At 31.7% G+C, this 26,452-nt stretch overlaps 1 protein-coding gene across 2 annotated transcripts in view; it reads left to right on the forward strand.

The window, feature by feature from the left end:
• Nucleotides 1-2,415: 2,415 nt before the first annotated feature.
• LIPI (lipase I) overlaps nt 2,416-26,452 on the forward strand; it is a 31,156-nt gene continuing 7,119 nt past the window's right edge. Inside the window, exons 1-8 of one of the 2 annotated variants that reach the window (XM_015600169.1) lie at nt 2,416-2,793; nt 5,178-5,286; nt 7,049-7,150; nt 10,912-11,001; nt 11,979-12,146; nt 13,838-13,921; nt 22,278-22,389; nt 25,428-25,601. In XM_015600169.1, coding sequence (XP_015455655.1) covers nt 2,482-2,793; nt 5,178-5,286; nt 7,049-7,150; nt 10,912-11,001; nt 11,979-12,146; nt 13,838-13,921; nt 22,278-22,389; nt 25,428-25,601 — 1,151 coding nt within the window. In that variant the 5' untranslated portion in view covers nt 2,416-2,481. Of the gene's footprint in view, nt 2,794-5,177; nt 5,287-7,048; nt 7,151-10,911; nt 11,002-11,978; nt 12,147-13,837; nt 13,940-22,277; nt 22,390-25,427; nt 25,602-26,452 lie in introns of both variants that reach the window. The other variant, XM_015600170.1, reaches the window with a different exon arrangement.

Consider the following 26,452-nt stretch of genomic DNA (forward strand, 5'->3'; position numbering starts at 1 on the left):
TATAGTTTTCTGCAATTAATTCTACATCTGGTAATAGAAAGTAGATTTATCTGTTGATTGTTTTTGGGTGATTTTCTTATTTTCTAACAGGGATCTTACTGTTTATTCCTCATTATTCATTCAAAGGCCAGTTAAAATCTACCTTGGCTTGGAATGGATCAGCAGTTTGGATGTATTGATTGCATTTGGCCCCAGAGTTCCAGATTGCAGAAAGTTAGATATACACCATTCTTTATACAATTTGTACAGTGTAGTAAGCACTGATATTGTACTGTGGTTTGATTTGTTTCTTCTCTCCACTTTCATATTCTCTAGTACTGAGAACTAATGAAGTATCAAGTTTTTCACTTATCCAAGTACCCCTCAGCTGTTAACTTGGGAATTGAATTCAAGTCTTGCTTTTCCTTCATTGCCTTCCTCCTATATCTTATTCAAATAATTGTGACTATATCACATACATATTTTCCAAACTAGAATGATTGTAATTATTGAATATTAATGCATATTTTAGTTTATCAAATATGTATTATATACTTATATATTTATATATTTATATTTATCAGATATGTAATATGTAGTTTACATAAATCATTATTTCTGGGCATTTAAATCACTTCTATTTATCCAGTATTAAAATAACATATTAATTCTTTTTTAATGAGTGTTGTGACTATTTTCTGGGGATAAACTCCTAGAAGTGGAATTATGGGCATAAAATATACTAACACTTCTGTGAATTTTTGCTATATATTACAAAATTGTTTTCCCAAATCTTCTTACCAAGTAAACCTTTCAGAAGCAGTATGAACATATACTCTCATTTAAAAAAATTGGTATTATATACTTAAAAAAATTATAATTCTGAAAAACTATGAAAAAGGAAATATAAAGCAGCCATTGTTTCACTGACTAGCAATGACTCTTGCTATTGATTTGGCTTAGTTGTTTTCTTTTCTTCCTACCTTCCATCTAGGATGGATGAATGAATGGCTGGATAAGTAGGAAATGGGTAGATGATTAATAGATTGATATATAGATACACACACACATATGTACATACATAAATAGACATATAAGATACTCAAATGAATGGGAATACTTGTAGTATGTGTTTTACATTTTATTGTGATTATGTGTAACCCTGAGGTTAATGTGTTTACATCAAATATAATTGTTCCTTTAATTAAATCATAGAAAGAAAATCAGGAAGAATAAATGTTTTTAAGATTATGTGTGTGTGGTATGTACACACAAATAAAATGTCAAAAGATGTATCAACTTATGCTTTCTGCATCCATTTAGATGAACACTTGTTACATTAACCCTCACAAATACTGAGTATTAAAAGGATTTTTCTGTTTTGTTTAATTCGATAAGAAGAAAATGATACTTTATTGTTTGTTTATTTATTTTTTACAAGAAGTTAAGGTTTTTATTTCAAACAAACATACGATAGATACAGCTGTCATAGAAAACTGAAGGCACCTAGGATGAGATGTGATTCACTTTTGACTGTGTTGAATTTAAGATGCTTGCCATATCCAAGTAAAATTATCCAGAAAGCAACAGAATAACCTAAATGTGCTCAAACTGTACAAAGTAGCTTAAAAACGTTCCCATTAATATGGGCAATATAACACTAGTGACTGAGACCTGATTATGGAGCCAGACTGCCTGGGCTTGATTCTTTGTGCACCTGTAACCTTGGGCAAGTTAACTGTGACTCAGCTTCCTTTATATAATATGGGTAAAACAGTACTTACTCCAAGATTTTCAAGTAAATTACGTAAAGTGCTTAGAATGCCATACTACACATTAACTGCTAGATAAATGTCTACCCTTGGTTGAAATACAAAAGGTATTCTATTTCCAAATTGTCACTATTATTTTCTGAGTCATGTTCCATGAAAGATGTAAGCAAATGTAACTCACAAAGAACAGGGTGCTTTACATGACCTATTTTTAAGTAGCAGACTTATTGTTTTGATTTATATTTGATCACTAGTCAGGTAAAATATAGTTTTCTAATGCTTATTATCTATATGTAAGTATTCTAAGAAAGTCTGTTAAAATTCATAATCAATTTATCTACTTTATTGGCGTGCTTAACACAATATTAATGATTTTACTCACACTTGCTATTTTGTACAGATAAAAATAATTCTTAGTTTTTAATCAACCACATTTATTGCTTTATTTTATTGTAATTTTAAATACTTTTATTTCAAAAATTCTTTTTACATAATGAACAAATTACTTTAAATATTGTAGTTGCTCGGTAAATGATGTTGAAGTGCTAATGGAATGAAATCCTCCTCACCCTCTGAATTCAATTCTGTTCTTTGCAATAGAAACAGAAACAAACCAAGTATTCAACTGTTTTTTTTTTTTTTTTTTTTAATTTCAGAGAATAAAAGACCATGCCTTAAATTCTCTCAGCTAAGTATAAAGGATTCCTTCAGAGATTTGTTTAATCCCAGAATGGAGATGTTTCTGATGATGTATACAAGGAACAACCTAAACTGTGCTGAGCCGCTGTTTGAGCAGGATAACTCAGTTAATGTTAATTTCAACACAAACAAGAAAACCGTCTGGCTTATTCATGGATATAGACCAATAGGCTCCACTCCAACATGGCTTCAGAACTTTCTAAGGATTTTGTTGAATCAAGACGATATGAATATAATTGTAGTAGACTGGAACCGGGGTGCTACAACTTTTATTTATAATAGAGCAGTTAAAAACACCAGAAAAGTTGCTGTGAGTTTGAGTGAGTACATTCAGAGGCTTTTGGTAAGTCTGGACTTTTATGTGTTATATATGTTATACAATATACGGTGTGTTATGCAGTACCACAAAGTAGTAATAAAATAATGTGTTTTTAATGCTTTAATGCTTAACATTTTTTTTTTCTCAAAGGCATTTAAAATTACTGCTTTGGTAAGCTAATGTATGTAGCCATCTTTTATTTGTGTAAATGAATAATTCTATACTTAGACATGACCTGTCTAATTTTTTTAAATTATCTTAAAGACTAAGTTATTGTGTTTTATTTTAAAATCTTTTAAGATTTTTTAAAATTCTACCTATACAGATTTCAGGATAAGGTAGTGATTCTATGTGGACAGAGGGGATAAACTATATGATCATTAAATTCTTTTAATATCTTTTCTAAGTATGGGTAATATGTTTATAGTTAATCAGGTGTAAATTGGTAAAAGTGAGGGGAAAACAGCTTGAAAATTAGCATACTTCTGCCAACCTTGGAGGCAGGCCTCAGTTTCATTCAGATTTGTCCAGCATTTAGGTCCAAAGCTGAGATGGATCAGATAAATTCAGGATACTTCTAGGTCATCTTTGTTTACTAAGTCAACTCATATGGAGATCCATGTCTGTGCTAAAGAGAGGTGGTGATGATGGAAGCTCAACAGAAAGAAGGGCAATATCTAATTTGGTATTAAATCTGCCTTTGATTTACATTGTGCTTAACTTTCAAGCCTCTGCTGAAATTGAGCAAGCATAATACATCCAAGATGTAGTTACACATAGTATTTAAGAGTCAGGCTGTGGAAGGAGTGGGGAGATAGATGGGGTAAAGGGGGTCAAATATGTGGTGACAGAAAGAAATCTAACTATGGTACGTGAACACACAGCATAAATATACATATGCCTTACTGTTAAAGTGTACAGCTGAAACTTATTGGATTTCGTTAACCAATGTCACAGTAAAAAAAAATAATAATAATAATATATTTTTAAATCATACACAAAGAAAAAGGTCAGGCTGGAGGAGTTCAAAGACCAACTGAGCACTTCTCTGCCTCATTTCTTTATCTATATATTTGGACTAACAAAACTTTAAAACAATATTTAATATTAAATAAAATTAATTCTTAACCAGTGCCTGGAATATAATAATCATTGAATAAAATCAGCCTTCATTATTATTTTTATAATCTCAATTATGGGCAAAACCAACCATCCCTCTAGAGAGATAGAGAAGGTAACTGATATACCTGTTCTTACCAATAGTCTATAAATTGAATAATTTACTTTTCCTTATACCCGTGTTTTTTTCTCTAACTAGTTAACATGTATTCGAATATGGAAAATGTAAATGTTAAATAGAAAAATTGAGGAAAATTTGTAGTGTTAGATAAATTTCTAAGAATGCCTTTGCTTGCAAAGTTTCATATTATGTAAAAGGGATGAAAAGATCAGTGGCACTAAAGTTGAAATAATACTCGCCAAAGTTTCTGGTCATTGCTCTGAAAATTTTAAAGAAAAATTATCACCCTGTGTTTGGAAAGCCTGGGTCTAGTTTTTCATTAGCAGTAAATGCAACATATCTTTCCACAAGCCATGTAATGTGTCCCGTACATGTAACTTGCTTCCTAAGAGTGCGGATGAAGAAATCCTTCCTCATTTAAGCTCCTAATGCCCAGGGGTGGGAAGAGTGAGACACTGAGAGATATTCAAAACTTAGGCTTGAAAGATCGGACTCCATCACTCTTCAGCTTGTTATCCGGGAAAATCACTTTAAATCCATGAGTCTCATTTTATCATCTCTGAAGTGAGGATGATTATTCACACTGTTCAGTCTTCCAAGAAGTTTTGACACAGTCTGATCAGATAAAATAAGCCAATGTGTACTTGAAGTCTGTCTTTTTCCCTTATAGTAATAAGTATATGTGACTTTGGGCAACTCATTATTAAACCATATTTATTCAGTGTTTAATAGATTCCAGGAACAGTTTTAGGCACTAGGGTAAAAATAAATGATTCATAATACTATAATATTGTGATATTAAATATGAAATTTATAAAGTCCTGATCAAGGTAGCTAGTACAAAGTAAGTACCCAATATTATTGTTATAAAATAAAATGATTTACTAATTAAATGTATTATTTAGCATATACTATTCTAGATAATAGATGACAAAGGTTTTTAAATTTTTAAATAAAAATTTAATGGAATTAAAAATATAGAGAGAAAAATCAGATATCTTATGGAAAAGTTGAGCAAAGATGTAGTTGTTTTGAAATTGTAAAATTCCATTCTCTATCTCCCAGAAATGGATTAAGCTAGAAAAACTAACACATTTTAGAATATTGATGCACAAAGTATAATTTGTGACTGTCTGAAATGAAATTGTAACTGCATTTTTAATTGCAGAAGCATGGAGCAACTCTTGATAGTTTTCATTTCATAGGTATGAGCTTAGGGGCTCATATTAGTGGATTTGTTGGAAAGATATTTCATGGTCAACTTGGAAGAATAACAGGTAAAATGTTTTTGATAAAATTAATGTTTTGGCTTACTGTTAAGCATCAGAAATTACTTTATTTAAAATTTAATAGGTACAATAATTAAGCAATAGAAATGATGTACACACTTATTTTTTTCTATATTATATTCAAATTCTAGTCTTTGTTTTAGTTAGACTTTAGAGTCTTGATTAGTTCTTGAGCTAACTTACCCTTATAGAATTGGAAAGAAACAGATCAATTTCTGCAGCCCTATGTGAATTTTAAGGGCACATTATTATAACAATCTGGAGAAAAATTTGGCTCATTAAATATAAAACTTTTTTTATGTATTAACTAAAAATATAAACATGTATTTAATTTTCATAAACTTGGATGTATTTCAATTCTTTTAAAAATTTTACTTGAATGCCTGAAGAGAAAATAAGAACTTGGTATCCAAGCTTAAGGAGTTCTGGATCCTAGGTCCCCTCACATTTCTTTAACAAAGTTCACGGGAGCAGCCAATATGCTTAATAACCACATAATGCTGATACAGATTTTTCTCGCTTCACTTTATGAATGGTGGTGATTTTAGAACTAGAAGGACAGTATCCCTACCAACCAATTTAGCTTTTTAAAACTTATAGAAATCCATGTCCAAAAAAGATTTATAATAATTTTAAGTGTAAATAAAAGGCAATAGAGTTTTTAGTTAAGCAAAGGAGGAAGGGAAAAGGTGAATAACTTGTACAGATAGTTAGGACCTTTACAAACCTTTAGTATACCTTATTTCGATCTGTTTTAATATTTTCCCCATTATACAGATGTGAAAACTGATGTTAACTGAACGAATGTGGAAAGGTAAAAAAATTAGTAACAGCTAAGCCAGGATTTACGCAAAGGTCACTAGCACCCAAAGCCCATTTTCCTGCAATCAGCACACTAGCTTAGTTTAAACTGCTGGTGCCCTACCTTATTTTAAGATGTGCTTACTTACATATTAGTCTAATTTGAATGGCTCCACATGCCAAGCAATCATGTAGGTTTACAAGGCCAGAAAATGTGGTGGTTCTACATGAGAATATGTATAAGAAGAGAGAAGTTTCTGCCTCATTCAGTAAGTAGGCTAAATAGGGAAATAGAAGAGCCTGAGATGAGCAACATATATTTTACTTGTTTAAATATCTTTTTAAGATGATGGTTTCTTCCACTGCTTAGATGGTCTCAAGACGCTGAATTTTATCTCCACCCTCCTTTTTTTGACATGCTTCAGTAGGTCACGAGCCTAAAATTTTTATTTAGAATTATAAATATACCAGAACTATATCTATATTCCCTGGAACTTTTAATATATTTTTCTTATGTAGTAACTTTTATAAGAAATGAATGATAAATAAATATATTCAAATATAAAACAGTAATAACTATCCTTTATCCCACAGCCCAAATGCTTTTTTTATTATTAAAATTCTACCAGTATATTTCTAATATATTTCTAATTACTTCTTAAATGAAATACTAAAAAAACCTACAATATATTGTTGAGGCATCTCTAGTGTGTCTTAACACTAGATTGTTGATAATCTCTGAAAGTTGGTAAAAAGTATTATTTAAATAATGCAGATACTTGCTATTCATGCAATTCTATTCATCTTCAGATTTGTTTTTAGACAGGTTTAAGCCTAAACTGTACAGGCTTATTATGTTTATGATGTAATAATAATGCAAGCATATGATCTAACGATCACTAGAGTAGGACTTGTTTAATAGATTGATAGTTTCTTTCTTGAATTTCAGGTCTTGACCCTGCTGGGCCAAAATTCTCTGGAAAACCATCAAATGGCAGATTAGATTATACCGATGCAAAGTTTGTGGATGTCATCCATTCTGATACCAATGGTAAAAATGCAGGATTTATTGTGTAATTATATAAAAATTAAAAAAGAGATGTAGATATTCAGGAAGAAGAAAATGTAAGAAGAGAAACAGTAGTGGATACAGTGATGATAAATCTATAATTGTATAGTGATTATATTTCCCACAAACAATATTTTTGGAGTTCATGAGATCCTGTGGTATTAAATGGCTCTCTTTGCCATTTTTTAGGTTTCAAGAACTGTTATGTCATCATACAACACTCAAATTTGATAAAAACAATACTTTATATTGTCCCTGCTATTGACAGTTTTATTGATATGATTGCAATTTCCCCCATGCTTAATGTTACTGATGTGTTTAGCTTATCATTCTCTCCACTAATTTTTCTGCTGTGATATATATCAACTAGAACTGAGCACAGCAATTCAGGCACAGATAGAGAATATCTTTTCCTAGAGGTAGGGAAATAATTTCTCTATTGTTTTTAATAATCTTCCTGAAAATGTCTAATAGACTTTTGATAATTTGAGCTAGAATATATTGGACAGACACTTTCAAGGAATAATTTAGACAGCCCTGATCTCCTCCTGATTTGAAACTGATGATACTAATATTTATTGAGCACTTCCTATATATCAGGCAATGTTTTAAGTGCTTTATGTGTTAATTATGGAATTCTTCTAAGTCATCATCAGATAAGTAAACATAATATCATCTACATTTTACCCGTGGGGAAGCCGAGATCAGGGTCACAAGGCCAGTAAGTGGCAGAGCCAGAACTGGAAATCATATCTTTTGATTATGGAGTCCACATTTCACCAGTATGTTGCTCTGATTAGCGTGTGTTGTGGTTGTGGGCAAGGGAGGATATGATGCTAAGATAGAGACTAAAAGAAGTGATGCTCAGACTGCCCTTATTTCCCTATTTCCCCAGGTTTATTTTTTCTTTGATCTAGGTAATTTATTTATTCCCATGTTCTTCTGAATTTACCTCGTGGTTATCTATACCAATAATTTTGTATAGATAACCACACAGCATACCTACTGCCCAATTACTCTGCAGTTCTTTGTCTGAAGTCTTCTTTCTGAAATCCTAATTTCAATTCTGCCTTTGGCCATTTGAATTAGCCCCTTCACACTTTTTAGTATTTTTGTTTGCATTTTTTACTTTTCCTAATAAACTCTTTTGGATTGTCTCATACAGTCATCTCTTGGTATCCACAAGGCATTGCTTCCAGGACCCCCACAGATACCCAAATTCACAGATATTCAAGTTCCTCATTTTGCCTATAACCTATGCACATCCTCCTCCTGTAAACTTTAAATCACTTCTAGATTACTTATAGTTAATACAATATAAATGCTGTGTAAATAGTTGTGATACTGTATTGTTTAGAGAATGACAAGAAAAAAAAGTCTATATATGTTCAGTAAGTATTCAGCCATCACAAGCCTAACTATGTAGTACATGTTGGCAACAATGTAACATTTTTTCCCAAATATTTTTGATCCTCGGTTGAATCTGTGGATGTGAAACCCACAGATACAGTGCATCAACTGTACTCTCAGTATCTTTTGATGACTCAGACTGTCAGATCTAAGCTGCCACTAGATGACATGTAGTTGGCACCTTTGATACATCTTTTTATGACAAATGAGGATCAGTGATTTTCGACACTATATATTCACCTGATAATATGTATTAAGATTACTAATATACTAATAACCTAAAGGCAGACACAAATGCATACATGAAATATGTGTCAATTTATATATATTTTCAAAAAGGGCAAATCTAAACTATATTTTGGGAGGCATCCCTAGAAAGTAAAGAATAGCAAAATAAATGATTTTATTAAAAGACAAAATTTTTATTTGTTTTTTTAGAAAAGCTAGTGATTGGATAAAGGCATTTTAGGGGCTTCTAGGTGCTATTTCTTGATGTGAGTATGGTAGCTAATTGGCTGATTTATAATAAATAATCATTAGCATCATGTTTTATGTTCTTTTCTGCATGTATATGTTTTATCTTATAATAAAAAGAAAATTAAAAAGTCATATCTGCTCTACCCGCCCTTCTTGAAACCAAGAGAATGAATGAATGACCTAAGCAGACCAAGCTGCCCTGCCCCCTCCATCTGATAAAAGGGAAATGAAATGCCTGAATCAAGGGCTGCTTGTAAGTTAATAATAAATATCTTTGCTTCTCCCTGATTCCTGAGCAGTCTTCTTGGTTTGATTCTAATTCAGTAGCAGATTGGAGAAAATGATGGCTCTAAACGTGGAACCCTTAGTCTTGGAACTTCATGCTGAGTTCAGATACAAGGGAATTTTAAAGATTTCCAAAATTACTGGAGGTTTTTGTTTGTTCGTTTGTTTTGCTCATATTTAGAGAATTGTTTTTCCTTGCTTAGATTCCACAAGTTAGGAGATAAATGATGGAATGTAAGGTGGGATGGATTAGCATACCCTCACCACTGTCACAATCAAGTCATGCATTATACAGTGAATCCTAGAGAGTTCTAATGAAGTCATCTGAGTTGTCCTTTGTCTTTCCTTGCACACTGAACCCTCTCCCCCATGTTTTCCTGCCTTGGGAACACCTCACTAGCTGTTAACTTGTTCTGTTATGTACTAAAATTTAAGCAGATTGTTGCATTTTAATCCTTACTGTCAGATCCAAGTATATATATATACTATATATATAAATCTATATATATATATATATTTGCACTTATTTATTTATATATTCGTTATGCTAAATCTATTACCGACCTTTCTCAAGAGTTCATTATGTTGTAGGAAATCTTTTACACTGCAAGCCAAAGCATTACAATCCTACTTGGCAGTAAGATTTTATATCTAATCACAGTCCTGAGTATTCTGAGCTTGCTACCCTCTTTTATTCTTATAGCTCCCCTGGGTTATAGACCCCATATTGGTAATGGACCCAGAATTTGCACCTTTCCTAGTGCCCCAACGACCTACAGATATACCGAAGCCCTTAAATCATAGCTACATATTTCGTATCACTCTGGCCCAACTTGTTCCAGCCGAAGCAGCATATTTAGACATTTTTCCAATTCATGAATCTAGCACTAAGCCCTAGGCATTATTATCCTGAAAGTGAGCAACTCATACACTTGCCTAAAAGGTCCTATATAATTTGGCTTTATTCCCTCCAATGCTCCCTCTTAAGCATTATGCTCTAGCTATCCTGGCTTTTTTAAGTACCGCAGGCATAATCACACAGTTATCTACTTTGCTCACTGCCTCATCCACGTCTTTGTTCAACTGTCACCTCCTCACTGGGAAATTTTCTAACTAAATTCTTTAAAAGTGCAACCTACTATCCTTACTAGTGATTTAGTGTTCCCTCATTCTGTTTAATTAATTTTTCCTATAGCACTTATTATCTGACATACTGTATTTTTACTTGTTAATTATGGCTTCCTTCCACTGGAACGTAATTTCTACTACAATAGGGTTTTAGCTCCACTTTTCTTTTTTGTGTATATATTTATAGCATGAAGAAATTTGACGGGCCCATAGTACACTGGTGACTGGTAGATATGTTAAATTAATGAAACATATTTTTTATAAGGAATTAATTTGAGGAATTAGTACCAGAAAAACTCATCTCTTGAAAAATTGCATTTATTTATTTTCAATTCACATTTTAAGAGTCACTGTCAGTGGATTTTGTAGAAGATTTTGTTTCATACAAGTGTTGCTGATCTGATTATACATACTTTGTGATTCTTGGGTAATTTTCTTCTCAGGTTTAGGCATTAAAGAACCCTTGGGACATATTGATTTTTATCCAAATGGAGGAAAAACACAACCTGGCTGTCCTAAATCAATATTCTCAGGTATACCAATAGTATTTTTGAATAAATTACATGTGATTCAAAATGATGAAAGAAAATCAATTTATTTTTTCCTCTTAATTTGTGGGCAAGATTCTGAACATCACTGCCCAGGATTCTCGGGTGTTACTGGTGAAAAGTAGTTTAATTTGATCCTTTTCAGTTTATAAAGGTTACCAGTAGACATCACATTTGTTCCTGGATGAGATCTATTACTTCACAGTTTTAGCAGTTTTGGTTCATAATTTTAAACATTAGGGGAAGTTATGAGTCATTGAAGAAGCACATATAGCCAAGTATCATATCACAAAAGTTTGGTCTCAGGATTTAATCAGGATTTTACCATCACCATAGTACTGGACAAATGCAGATTTATAAACTCTTGCACATAAATTTTGTTTTACACATAAATAGCTCCAGGTATGGAGTTTGGATCACTTCAGAGCCGTGATGAGAAATACTCTGAGTTCTACAGTGGCAGCTGGTCATTTAGCACATCGCTAAAGGCCACTGCAGCTAGAGAAGTTTGGCCAAAGAGATAAGGATGTGAGAAGTTGGACATGATAGAAGTTGGAAAGGAAAGGGACATGATAAAGTTTTAACGTCACCCAGTTCCATAGTCATTTCTGACATTGAGTAGAGATGTTAACAGTGTGGAATGAGAAGGGAGAGATGTGTATACTAAGTATGCTAACACTGTGTTTGGAGAAGTTGTTAAATTATTGAAATTAAATGTTTTTGCCATATTAATTATTAAAAAATTATTATAAATATCAGATAAAAGGAATATGGAATTTAAGTTTTCAGTGGTATGATTTCTTTAGTTGCTTGGGGTAATACTGTGCATTGTAGTCAACACTTTAATATTCATAAAACACAGAAAAGTATTGAGCAGAACTTAATCTTTAATTTTTCTCTAATTTACTTGAACTTGCTTTAATATATCCACAACTCTTTTGTTTGATTTTTTAACACTTTAGGAGTACAATTTATCAAATGTGACCACCAGAGAGCAGTTTACTTGTTCATGGCCACTTTGGAAACAAACTGCAATTTTATTTCACTTCCTTGTTATTCATATGGAGATTACAAAACTGGTTCATGTGTGGATTGTGATGACTTTAAGAAAAAATCATGTCCTAGGCTAGGTAAGAGAGATCATTATAATTACTATAATTCTTTGTGGAAAATGAATGATATAATCGTCTTGGTATTTTCTGTTGGAAGCTTTTGTATTTATTTGTGAATATGTCAACATTTTATAGAAAAAAAAAATCTGTGGGGCAATTAGAGAACATTATGCATTTCCTATTAAATATTTGAAATATATTTAGTGAGGGGAACTTGATCAACTCCTTTTCTATGCTCAGTGTAGTGGGCAAATTTGTTGGTTTCACGATGATTATTCTTCTTGATATTCAAAAGGATCTCACTATCTATTTATCATCCATCCATACTTCCACTAAAGAAAGAGACTTGTGTATTCTTAGTAGCACTGAGGGTTGTTGTTGTTGTTGTTGTTTTTAAACAGGAAGTGTTAAGAACAAATGAAAAGATGTGAACCATAGTGAGCTTTTTATTTGCTGTTAGCAAGTAGACATGACTCATATATGGTTCACACTTTCAAAATCGATAAAGCTTGATAAGAGCAGTTAAGTATTACAACTTCTGATAACTAAAGCCTGCCAGTGAGAAATTTAGAGAAAAAAAAACTATTACCACATATAGATTCCACATAAAAATAGAATGTTAGAGCTTGAAAGAATATCAGAGGCTGTTTGTTCAAGGTTTTCTAAAGAGAATACCAGACCCCAAGCATGTCATAAGCCTGTAAATGTCTGATCAGTGTCTTGACAAGATCTGCCAGAAATGTTTCCAAAGTCAAAGGGGCTAGGTGAAATGGGCACCAGTTACAAAGGCTGAATGAATTAAACAGCCTTCTGCAGTTTTCTTCAGCGGGAGGTTTTTATTAACTTACACAGAAAATCCATAGGAGGGGCAGACATATGCAGGCTTTGCCAGATTTACTTTTCCGTAGATCCCATCAGTCCTCAAGACATTCTGTGGAATTAGTTTTTTTCAGACCTCATGCTAGGGAATGCTTTTCTGGTCTCATCGCCTTTCCATGCAAATAAGAATATTGTGACCTAATGTGAACATATGGATTGCTTAAGGGCACAAGTGAGAACTAGCATGAAACTTCTGAATTCTGTTAAGTATTCTTTCTACTATATTCTAATCTCAAATTTGGATGGAGCAAGGTGGGAACAGACAAATAAAGGAAGTGGGAAGTATCTTAAATATATATGTGTGTGTATAATACCTATTCTATATGTACATAAATGTATATATCTGATATATATGTTATATACATAATATATAGTATATGTAGATGCTATCAATGTTATATATAGTATACATATGCATATTATATCCATATATCTGTAAATATATAGGGATTGTGGTCATGGAGCTAAGTTTTGTATTCAGGTTTTACCTAATCCTGCTAAATTTACTAAAAAGAGTTACAGGTAAAATTCTGAATTAATAATACAATAATAAGTTCTACGAATGGACTATAGCCATATAGAATATGCTAAGCTCTGATAAGATGTCCAGGGAGTGGATTTATTTGTGAATCTTCAATTTAGCAGTTATTATTATAATTAAAATAAATAAAATGTGAAATTATTTGAAAAATAATTTGTTGTAAAATTCCATTAAGAAAAAATATTGTTATTATTATTATACATTGATACTTTAGCTCCTTTAGTAATTTGAAATTTTTGTATGTTATTTGATGGAAATCTATTTTCTAAGGTTTCATTTCTCAAATCAGGTTATCAAGCTGAGCTATGGAAAGATATTTTAAAAGAAAGACTAGAAAAATCTCTTAGGACGACTGTGTTTTTGGATACTACCGGCACAAATCCATTCTGTAGTAAGTTAACATTTTTTAACAAATGAACAAATGATTAGTTTTAAAGCTAATTTATGTTTTATCCAAAATGTTCTTTCTACCCACTCTGATTTTATCATACGCTTTTAAGAAACTTTAAAATTTGTTGGAGCTATTTGTGCAAATTCAAATTAGGGCTTGATTTTTTTAGAAAAAATGAACATATATATTGGGTAATATTTTCCCAAAGATACAATCAAAGTCCTTGTTTTTTCCCCCAAAATTTACATGATTATTCTTCTTACACTTAGAGTTATGTCAGCATATAACAGGTTGCAGAATTTAGGACATCTGTCTATACAGTTATCACTATTTTGGGAACTGAAACTAAACTATATAAATTTTTTAAAAATGTGCAGGTAAACAATAATCTTCCAAATATATTTAGAGTTAGGCAAGAGGAAATAATTTAAAGAACAAGAGAGAATCTTTTAGAAATGTATTAAATAATTAAATTTATGAAGGGCTAGTAAGAAAAGCAAAATTATCCTGTTTTGAGATAAAAAACTGGAAGTGGTTTATAAATAAAAGTAAATTCTGTTTTATGAAGAGTCTTATTAGAAAAGTTCCCAGTCACTACCATTGACCTTGGTTACTGGGGGATAAATATTTAATATAGATTATCTTATTTTAAAATATGTTTAAGTCAGTTATTGTCAATGTTTTGTTGTCACAGTTGCTGTCAATTTTAAGATATTGTAATTCTTTAAACATTAGCGATATTTTCTGTAATCCAGAATTGGGCCTGTCCATTTTTTAAATTAAATTTTTTATTGAGTTAAATTTAGATTCACATACAGATATAAGAAATAATACAAAGAGATCCTGTGTACACTTTATCTAGTTTTCCTCAATGGTAAAATTGCACAACACTATAGAATATAATACCACTACCAGGTTATCGACATTGATGCAATCCACCCATCTTATTTATATGTCCCCATGGACTCCTGTGCATATGTGTTTGTGTTGATCTGTACAATTTAATCACACATGTAGAGCTATGTATCTGTCACCACAGTGAAAATATTGAACAGTTCCATAACCGTGAGGATATCTTGGGTGGCACTTTTATAAAGACATATACTAACCTCCTCTCATCCTGCTGTTTCCAACCCTGATATCCATTAATACATTACTAAAATTTTATTTTGAAAATGTTACATAAAGGGAATAATTAAGTATTTAACCTTTTAATTGGTCTTTTTTTCATTATAATTCTCTGGAGGTTCATCCATGTTGTAGCATGTATTAATAATTAATTTTTTTATTGCTGAGCAGTATTCCATAGTATGTGTGTACTACAGTTTACTCTATCTGTTGAAGAACACTAGAATGTTTTTAGGCTTGGCTATTATGAATATAGCTGCTCTGAATATTTGTGTACAAGATTTTGTATTAATTTAGGTTTTCATTCATCCATTGTAAAGGCCCAGGAATGCAACTGCTATGTAAGAAGCAAATTGTACATTTAGCCTTATAAGAAATTGACTGTGTTTTTCATAATAGTGGTACCATTTTTACATTTCTCCCAGCAAAGTATGAGTGATCTAATTTCTCTGATTTCTAACTAGGATTTGATGTCGTGATTATTTAAAAATTTTTATTCATTCTAATAAACATATGGTGAGACCTTTTTGAGGTTTTCAAATTTCATTGCCCTGATGGTTTATGATATTGAATATCTTTTCCATATGTTCTCTTTGGTGAAATGTGTGTTCTTGTCTTTTGTCCATTTTCCAATTTGATTTTTTTTAACTGTTACATTTTGAGGGCCCTTTCTCTTTATATTTTTTTTGATAGTAGTCTTTATTGGATATTTGGTTTGCAAATATTTTCTCTCAGTCTGTAACTTAACTGTCTTTTAATGTTCTTCACAAGGACTTTTGCAAGGGCAAAAGTATTTACTATCGATATCAATTTATCATTGTTTCCTTTAATGGAACATGCTTTTGTGTCCAAACACTGCTGAGCCATAGGTCCTACAATGTTCTCCTACAATATTTCCTAAAAGTTTTATAATTTTAAGTGTTACATTTATGTCTGTAATGTATTTTATTCTAGTTTTTGTATAATATATGAGCTTTAGCTTGAGGTTCACTTTTTTTTGCCTATGGATGCCCATTTTCTTCAGCACCATTTGTTGAAAGGCTATCTTTATTGAAATTCTTTTGCATCTTTATCAAAAATACGATAAGCATATTTGTTTAGGTTTATTTATACTGGGTCTTTATTTTGTTCTCTATTTTATTGATTTATGTGTTTATCCTTTTTCTAATACCACATAGTATTAATTGCTGTAACTATGTAGTAAACCTTAATAGCCAATAGAGTGATTATTTCTTCTTTAGTCTTCTTTGTCATGATTATTTTAGATATTCTAGGGTATGTGCCCTTCAATATAAATTTAAAATAAGATTGATTATGTCTACAAAAACTTGACTGGGATTTTGTTACGAATTACATTTAACCTATAGATCAGTTTGGAGAAAACTGATATCTTTTCCATATCAAACCTTCTGATTCATGAAGATGTTATGTCTTTCCATTTACTTTGAATCTTTGATTTTTTTCATCAGCATTTTGTAATTTTCAGCATACAGATTCTAAGTGTGTATAACAAAGTATTTGACTTCTTTTTTAGTGATGGTCAATGATATTTCAAATTTTTGATACCTCCATGTTCATTGTTAGTATAAAGAAATGGGACTGAATCTTTTGTATTAAACTTATTTCCTAAGATCTTGTTGAATTTACTTATTATTTCTTGGAATTTTCTTGTAACAATCATGTCACTTACAAATAGAGAAACTTTTATTTTCTTTCTTTTTGATCTGTTTGTCTTTTATTTCTTTTTCTTGACTTATTTCAGTTGCTAGTACTCCCAGTACTGTGTTGAATAACAATGGTGAAAGCATACACCTTGCCTTCTTCCCAATCTTAAAGGGAAAGCATTTAATCTTTTACCTCATGAGTGTGACATAAATAATATCATGAGCTAACAAGCCCCTAAAGGCATGCATAAATGCATTTGGTGGTCTGCCTTGTTCATTTCTTCATATATGCATTTATTTAACAGGTTCACCGAACTCTTACTGCATGCAACCGTTGCTTTAGGGAGCTGAAAGGAAAATTAAAGTATTAATAAAAATTGTCTTTGTCCTCAAAAACTCAAAAAAAAAAAAGTAGTAAGTTTTTTGTAGATGATCTTTATAAAGTTGAAGTAATTCCTTTCTGTTCCTAACTCGATAAGAGTTTTTCTCATAAACGTGTATTAGATTTTGTCAAATGCTTTTTTTTTAGTTATTTATATAATCATATGATTTTTTTTCCTTTAAATTTTTGAAATATTGGATTACATTGATTGATTCTAGAATGTGAGCCAGTCTTGAGTTCCTGAATAAAGCTCATTTTGGTCATAGTGAATATTTTTTTATGTATTGTTAGATTTGGTTTGCTAATATTTTGTTGAGGACTTTGTATCTATGTTCAAGAATAATATTGTCTTCATACAAGAGTAACACAGCCATATAAAAATGAGTTATTAAGTGTTCTCTCCTATTATTTTTTGGAATATATTATGCAAAATTGGTGTTAATTCTCTTTTAAATGTTTGGAAGAATTTTCCATTGCAACCACTTGGGCCTCAAGATTTGTTTTAGGGAGATTTTAATTACAAATATGTTTACAGCTGAATAGTCTTATCAGCCCGTATCTTGCATGTAAAATTGTGAGGGGTCCCACAACCTTCTTTTATTCTGTGCTGTCTCCATCCCTTTCAGTCCAAGTTGGCAGTATTTATGAGGCTATGACATTCTCAAAAACCTTGTAGATCTCCAAAAGTATCACAGAGATTCATTCTATTAGACAAGAGGCTCCTCAAAATATCTTTCACCATTAATTCTACCTTTACTTTTGGCTTCTGCTGAGATAGCTGAAGGAATCTATGAGTCATACACTTAATTTTTTCAAAGAGACTTTGTGTTACTGAATACTTTGACTCTTTTATCTTTCTGAGGCAAAAGGTTATCTAGCCACATTCCTAGCTTTCTCTCAAGAGCATGATTTCCTGATGGTGAACCTCTTAGTTTTAGTATCTTTTGCAGGCTTGGTAAGATTGAGGGTTTTTCAAATCATCAGGATAGGGTTTGCTATTGTTTCATACTTTTATCTCAATTTATGTCTTTTACACTTAACCATAAATGCCAATAAGAAATAAGGTCACATTTTCAACCCTTGCATGGAAATCCTCTTAGCTATATGTCCTATTTTTGTATTTACAATTTCTGCTTTTCACATGACTTCAGGACATAATTCCACTCAGCTTTCTGCAGCTATATAGCAAGGACACCTTTTCTTTCATTTTCTAATAACACATGCCTCACTTTCTTTTGAGTCCTCACTAGCAGAATTGTTAACATCTACATTTGTACTGATAATATATTCAAGGTAATCTAGGTTTTTCTGTCATGCTCTTCAAAATTCTTTCAACTGCTGCTCATTACTAATTTCAAAGCCACTTCCTCATTTTTAAGTGTTATAGCATCATTGCAGTCTTTATACTAAAATCTATTAATTTTCTATCACTGTCTTAATGAATTACCACAAATTTAGCAGCTTAAAACACACAAATCTATTATTTTACAGGTCGTAGGTCAGAAGTCTGAAGCAAGTATTGCTGTGTAAAATCAAGATGTCAGCAGAACTGCATTCATTTCTGTAGGCTCCAGGGGAGAATCTGTTGCCTTGACTTTTTGAGCTTTTAGGGGCTATCTGCAGTCCTTAGCTTGTGGCCTCAACCTCCACAATGGTGGGTGGAGTACTCACATTGCATTTCTATGACCGTTCTTCTGCATCACATTTATTCTTCTGATTCTCTAAGTCTGTTTTCCTCTTCTACTTTTAAGGCCTTGTGATTGCAATCTTTGTGATTACATTGGGCCCAATCAGATAATTTAGAGTTATCTTCCAGTTTTAAGGTCAGATGACTAGCAACCTTAATTCGATTTGAGAACTTGATTACCCTTTGCCATTTAAGGTATCATATTAACAGATTCCAGAAATTAGGACATGGACATATTTGGGGAGGTTTACTGTAATTACAATATACATATGTGATTTTTCACACTCTACTGGTATTAAGATTTTACCACTTCAAGTGAAATGTGGGAAACTCACCATCATTTAGATTCATTTTACATTCTCCACTTTTACATATTGTTAGTCTTGAGCATCAGATTGTGTGATAATTTTTATTTCAATCATCAAATATAATTTATAAAATTCATAAAGAAAAAGATAATCTATTGTATGTACCCATGTATCTTCTCTTCTCATTGTTCCCTCTTTATTTCTTAAGCTCCAAGATTATTTACTTTATTAATACCCTTCTGTTTGAAGAAATTTCTTACTATTTAAGAATGGGTCTGCTAAGGAGAAATTCTTTTAGTTTTCTTTTGTCTGAGAATGTCCTTATTACTCCTTTGTTCTCAAAGGTTAGTTTTGCTAGATATAAGATTCAGAGTCGAGTTTTTTCTTTTAGCACTCGAAAAATGTTGTGTCACTTCCTTTTGGCCTCCATAATTTCAGATGTGGAATCCATTGGGACCCAAATTGGTGTTCTCCTGTAGGTAATGCATCATTTCTCTTTTTCTGCTTTCCAGATTTTTTAGTTTTAGTTTTCTGAAATTTAATTATGTCTGGGTGAGCATTTCTTTAGGTTTATCTTGTTCCAGATTCACTTAGCTTCTTGAATCTGTGTGTTTTTTTCCTTTACCAAATTTAGAAAATTTTCAGCTATCATTTCTTTGAAAATTCTTTCACCTTCACACTTTTTTCTCTCTTTCTGACACTCTGATAACACAAATATTACATCTTTTTTTATAGTTCCACAGATCCTTTAGTCTCTGTTCATTTTTTATTAGTCTCTTTTTTCTCTGTTGCACAGACTGAGTAGCAGATTGATGTGTCCTAAAGTTCGCTCATTTCTATCCTGTCATCACCACTCTATTTTTGAGCATATCTATTGAGTTTTGTATCTGTTATTATATTTTTATTTATGTAATTTCCACTTTGTTTTCTTTTATAGCTTCTATTTCTTTGATGAGATTTTTCTATTTCTTAAAGTTCAGGATTGTTATACTTTCATTGTTTCTTTTTTGCTTTACACATAAAAATGATTCTTGCCTCACAGATTATTTTATTGGATTGTCACAAAGTTTTGCCTCATAGAGCCTTTGAATCATATCTTCTTTTCTATCTTTAGTATTATGTTCTGTAATATTTTATTTTACTTATCTAACGATCAATATTTATTATGGATATTATCGTTAAAGCAAATGCTCACTTGTACTTACCACTTTCAGTTTTCTACTTATTATCTTGCCCTGTCCTCCCCATAATTTCTTCCTTTTGGGTCTAACTTCTATCTTGCTGAAATATATCATAGTAACTTTTCAGTAGTAGTCCCTCTCAGTCTATTTGTTTGTTTCCTTGAAAATGACCTTATCTTTATCTTACTCCAGAATGTAAAATTAGTTCAGGATAGAATTCTCCACTGAGACTTATTTTTGCTCAGAACTTTGAGGATATTAATTCTTTTATTTTTAGATAAATTACTTTTTCATTTATTGTTAATATAATTGTTTTCTACAGATATCTATAGTTTTCTTCTGGTTAGATTTATCTATCTATCCACCTATCTATCATCTATGCATGAGTTATTACCATTTTGGAGTATCAATGATCAGTCCAAGTCTCTCTTAAAATTAAAGAAAAAATATTTGTGCTATTTCAAAATAAAGATTCATGTCTTCTTTTAATATAAAAAATTCTTAGCAGTTAGTTCTTTAAAATTCTCCCATCGGAGCAAGTTGGATTTTTTTCCCCCCATAACCCTGAATCATTTTTAATGTAAATTGTGGGGAGGGTCCTTCAACAAGTGACAAGTATAAATTTAAATTTCATGTTACAGGGAGTTTTATTTAGTCTTGAAGAATACTTTGTTCCCATCTAAGATCCACATACAGCAAAAAGAAAGAAATTTCCAAGTTCCTCTTTCAATGACAAAGCAGAGAATTAAGGACCCTGAAGCTACACAGGGATTTTTATTTCAACTCTGTTGCTTAGCATCCTGTCTTCTGTTCCAGCATGGAGGTTGGATTTTAAGCCTCTGTCTTCGTGCTACACTGAGTCCTCAAGTCCCGTTGGGATTCAGGGCTTCAGTCCTTCTTATAGCCTTATAGTCGACTTTAATTTCTCTTTATTTCTACCTCCTGATATTTCCCTTTTTCATCTGAGCTTGATCATATATTTAATTTATGGATTATTGTACATCCAGAATTTCTGTGTGCTTATAGCAGAAGGAGGGCATATTCTGTAACATCTCAATATGTCTTGCTGACAGAAACCATCTGAGCAAGTCTGAACGCCCATCTTTTTTGAGTGAGGTGGACCAAAATATTTTGTCTAAAGCTGGGCAGTCACTTCAAAGTAAGAAGTGTTCCTTTACATCTCCTGTGTTAGAAATTGATGCTGTACAGTCATAAATCCATTGCCTTATTTGAGGTAGTACTGTCAGGCAAAAGCCAAGAAGTTACTCTTGGCTGTTTAGCAGCAACATTTAACAGCTAACATGCATAATTTTAGTACATGTATTTCTCAAAAGAAAATTTCATGCATCCCATATTGTTTATATATAGTGTCTTCTAGGAGATGGTGCACAGTACTTGGAAAAACTCACAAAAAGTCAGAACTTTCTGTATAGCCCAGACATGTTGAATATAGGGGTGAGTTCAGCATCGTTGCCCCTGAAATATATACTATATCAATTTTTAGTATGGGCATTTTGAATAAGAACTACTATGAGCTCACTCTGTCTAGGATTATTTAATTTTATAATCATTCCTAAACAACCAGTGAAATTGAGAATTATATTTGTTAAGCAGATTTAGCTAGGACTGTTAATCAGGTAATTAAGGAACCTTATCATATTTACCTTAGCCATGATATTTTAAAAATTGTTGAACTTAATTTGAAATTTTTTGGTTTGCAGAAAAGTTAATATTCACTAATTATTTGTCCAGCTCTTCACTATACCCATGACTACCTGCCAGGCTTTGTCATTCTTCATTTTTAAGACTAGTTAAAAATTGACAAGAAATAAAATATATTGCCAATGTACCAAATAAGTATCTCTTGATATTATTTGCATATCTAATATGTGCCTAGATTATATATTATATAAATACATGTGTATCTGCATATGTACCAAAACAAATTTTTTAAAATATGAGTTGCATTCTGTATTTTTGTTTTGCAGCCTATTATTTTGTTCTCAGTATAATTGTTTTGAATAACACTATGAAGGATGGCTATATTACCTTTAAATTATTAAACCATCTTGGAGTGATTGAAAAGCCAAGGCTCTATGAGTAAGTATAATTTAGTATTTTTTTCTTTTATAAATTAAATGTATATTTTCTTGAGCATCCACTTTGGAAGATAATCCAAATAGTGTACATTTTCTATCCAGGACTATTTCAAAGGCATGGAGATAGGAAAGTACCTGATTTCAGTAATTGCACACAGACTGCAGTCCTAGACCAGTTGTTCCAAAATTGTTCAGAAGGCAAAGGAATTGTGAGTCTTGATTTCCTTTACAAACATCATGGTCTATGCAGAGCACCATAAAATATTTATTCATTTTATTCAAATACTTGAATTAGTGCATTTTTCAGAAAGGGTTGTAAAATATGGAAGACATACCCATGGCAAATCTGTCCATCTAAGCCTGGCTGATGGCTTTATGTTTCTATTAATAATTCTTTGCTAATAAATTTAGTCATGTTGTGGGATTTAAACTGTTTTAGGTGCCAGGGAAGTCAGAAACTTTTAAGTGATCTCTTATTTAGCTTTCTAAGATTAAAATAGGAATGGTTGCTTGCTGCAAAAGATGTGTTATATTATACAGTAGAAAATGAGAATCATCTATAATTACATCATCTAGGGATAGTCACAGTTACCATTTGGTTTCTAAACATTCCTCCTCTTTTTTTCCTCCTCCACCTTCTCTTTTTCTTCCTATGACTTCTCCTTATGTGTGCCCCTGTGCCCCATTATTTTTTTATTTAGCATTTATATAAAATAAGTATGCAGAATACATTTCTTTTTCCTCCTCCACCTTCTCTTTTTCTTCCTATAACTTCTCCTTGTGTGTGCCCCTGTGCCCCATTATTTTTTTATTTAACAATATTAGCATCTTATTGCAAATGTATTCTGCATACTTATTTTATATAAATGCTATAGCATGATCAATTCTCTCAATCATCAGAAATCACTTACACATTATAACATGATGCAAAATATATTAATATGCTAATATAGAATTTTTAAACAAGGGGCACCAATATTGGATATCCGGGTTACAATAAGTTTTAGATAGATGAGTACTGAGGAGATTAGAGAGGAACAAGTCCAGAGAGGAGGCTATTGTAATAATTGATATGAAAGAAGATGTGAGCATGAACCAAGTAAGTGGAAGTGGGTTTTTAGGATGTCAAGGAGTTTGACTAATCCACTTAATTATCAAAGGGAATAAAGCTTCAATAAGGATAAAAAAAAATCTAGAGTGACTTCAAATTTTAAGCTTGATGACTGTTTATGGTGCCATTTGCTGAGCTAGGAGATACATGGAGAGGAATGAAGTTAATCATGCAGTAAAAATTCTTGAGAGTTTCTGTAGGCCAGAAACTGCACTAAAACTAGGGGATAAAATTTTGGACAAATCAGATTTCTGTTTTTACATAATTTGTCTAGTGTAGCAGATAGACTTTATAAATATATAATGCAAATAAAATATTGTCATTTCTCTATTCAAACACATTTTAATGACTATCTACATTAAGCTAGACACTGTATAAGTGCTGAGGATACTGTGATGAGAACAACAGACATGATTCTACCCTCATTAAACTTAGTCTAATGAAAGATATAAAGGTAATCAAATAATTATAAAAATATGTAAATAAAATCTGTCTAGTTTTTGATGCAAATTATAGTGTGTAAGGAAACATAAAATTAATGATGTGAATTAGTTAGGAGGATGGTCACTAAAAGTTTCTTTAAGGACATTTTATGTTAATTGAGACCTAAGTGATGAGCTGGATTTCGTTTCCTTTGCTGTATTCCAGGTAGAGGCCAACACAGACAAAGATACTGAAGACAAGAGAACATAGTCAATTTCAGGAACTAAAGGAAGTACATTATGTATGAGAATAGAGTCAGGAATATAAGAAGAGATGAGAGAAATAGAGTCACCAATTTTTTTTGTAGGAACTAGAACTTGTAGGACATATTTCAGGAATTATATTTTATTCACTGGGCAGATGAAAACCACTGAAGTGTTTTAGTTGAGGCAATCTGGTTGGGGCCAAGACTGGATTTTTATTTTGGAAAAACAATTTGACCACAGTGGATTGGAGAAAAAGACATGGTGCGGTTGCTAGAAAATATGGGCAAGAAAAAATGATGTCCTAGGATAGTGTTTCCAATGGAGATGGAAATATAAGGATGAATTCAAAGCAGATTCACGATATTTCATAAGTAAAGTTAGTAGAAATTTATGATAGATCAGATGTGGGGATTGAAAAAGAGAATAATATTAAAGGTGAATCATAGCTGTCTGTCTTTAGCAAAGGTGGTGCCACCATTTAAAATGGTAAGGAAATTTGTAAATTTTAGGGGTGTTTGTTTGTTTGTTTGTTTGTTTTGGTGAGAGACAAGTCTTGGGGAAGATGCTATTTAGATTTGAACCTACTGAGCTTTAAGCATTCTTGAGATATCCGAATAGACATGGTGAATAACAGTGGATATATATGTCTGGATCTCAGCAAACAGAGCTCAGTTGGAGGCAGAGATTTCATCATTAAAAGCAAACAGTTGGCATTTGAAATCGTTGGAGTGGATCAGTTCTGGGTACATTGTGAATGCTCAGAAAATTGTACTTATTAAATACTACCTTTACTTTTTTTCTCTTAAATCTCAGCCTTTTATAATCATTCCTTTAATTCACAAATATTTGACAAAGTGGCACAGAACAAAGGATTACTATTTGTGTACCCAGTCTATTTAAGGAACTGTGATAGTTGTTTAGGGATCTAAAAAAAAGAAGCATACCATGACTTCTCTAATTTCAGACAAATGAACAATCTAAACATCTAGTCAGAAAGATAAGATGTCCCACTTTTTTTTCCCCAAAAATATTCCCAAAATATTGTATATGGAGGTACAAATATTATTATCTTATTTTGTTTTAAACAAAACTGTTTAAATTATTTTAATAAGTAACAAATATTTATTGTTTGGTCTTTTTTTCTGTAAGCTTGGCCTCTCTATATTGTTAAGATTGATTTTAGAGTTTAATTATATTTCAAATTGCTAATAGGCTGAGTATACCAAATTTTCTTTTTAGGAAGAACAAATCATTTTATAAACTTCAAGAAGTCAAGATTCTTGCTCAATTTTTAAATGATGTAAATATTTCACGTATTGGTTTGGCATATTATCAGAGCTCAAATCAGCAGTGTTCCACATGCAAATACAGCATCCAGCGTCTCATGCTAAAATCACTTACATATCCAGAAAGGTAAGAAAACTAAATTTTTATATCAATATGTTGTCTTTTAAACTTAAAAAAATATTATTTTGCATAGGAATGGTTTTTAAGAATTTGTGTACTCAAATATCTGTTTGTTGTGTATTTCAAATTATATTTTATTAGTCATTTAAAAGGTACAAAATGCATTTTGGGGAGGGTTTGGATGAGATTCATTTGGAATCACATTACCCAAGCAAGGAAAAAAACACACACAATTACTTTATAAGACATAACAAAAATGAAAAAAGTAAGACAAATTACTGACTTAGAAGTTTATCATAATTTCTTATATAATAATACAATAATGATAATTTCTTATATATACATGTATATATATTTACATAGTGGTTCAGAGTCCTTTTGTACAATCCTTTAGATGAGGTTCAATAGCTCAAAACTTCATAATGAGATATGTGGTCTCAGAAGATAGATAGAGATGATGACTTTTAATGATTTCTTATTTTACCCAATTTTATTACCCTTTATTTGAAAAGAAAAATAAATTCCATTTTCAACTGCTGTATCTAAGATTCTACAGATCACTGGAGATTCAACCCCAGGAATATACTGACAGGAGCGAGGCTCTAGCAAATATACATAACAGCAGGAGGAGAATCTGACTCTACATTTTAATTTTACAGTTGCCTGTCTATATCACAAATATTTCCATTCCAAAAAAAATGTGACATCATCATTACTGTGTAGGGACCATTTTCTTAAAGATGATAGGCTCTAACAGAACTTTTTTGTTGTTTGTTTTTAGCCTATTTAATATGTTCTTCTTAGTTTCATGTCCTCACAACCAAAGAGGTTTTCCCACTATCCTTGTCCTCATGATA

This window comes from Pteropus alecto, unplaced genomic scaffold (assembly GCF_000325575.1).
Source record: "Pteropus alecto unplaced genomic scaffold, ASM32557v1 scaffold239, whole genome shotgun sequence".
Lineage (NCBI taxonomy): Eukaryota > Metazoa > Chordata > Mammalia > Chiroptera > Pteropodidae > Pteropus > Pteropus alecto.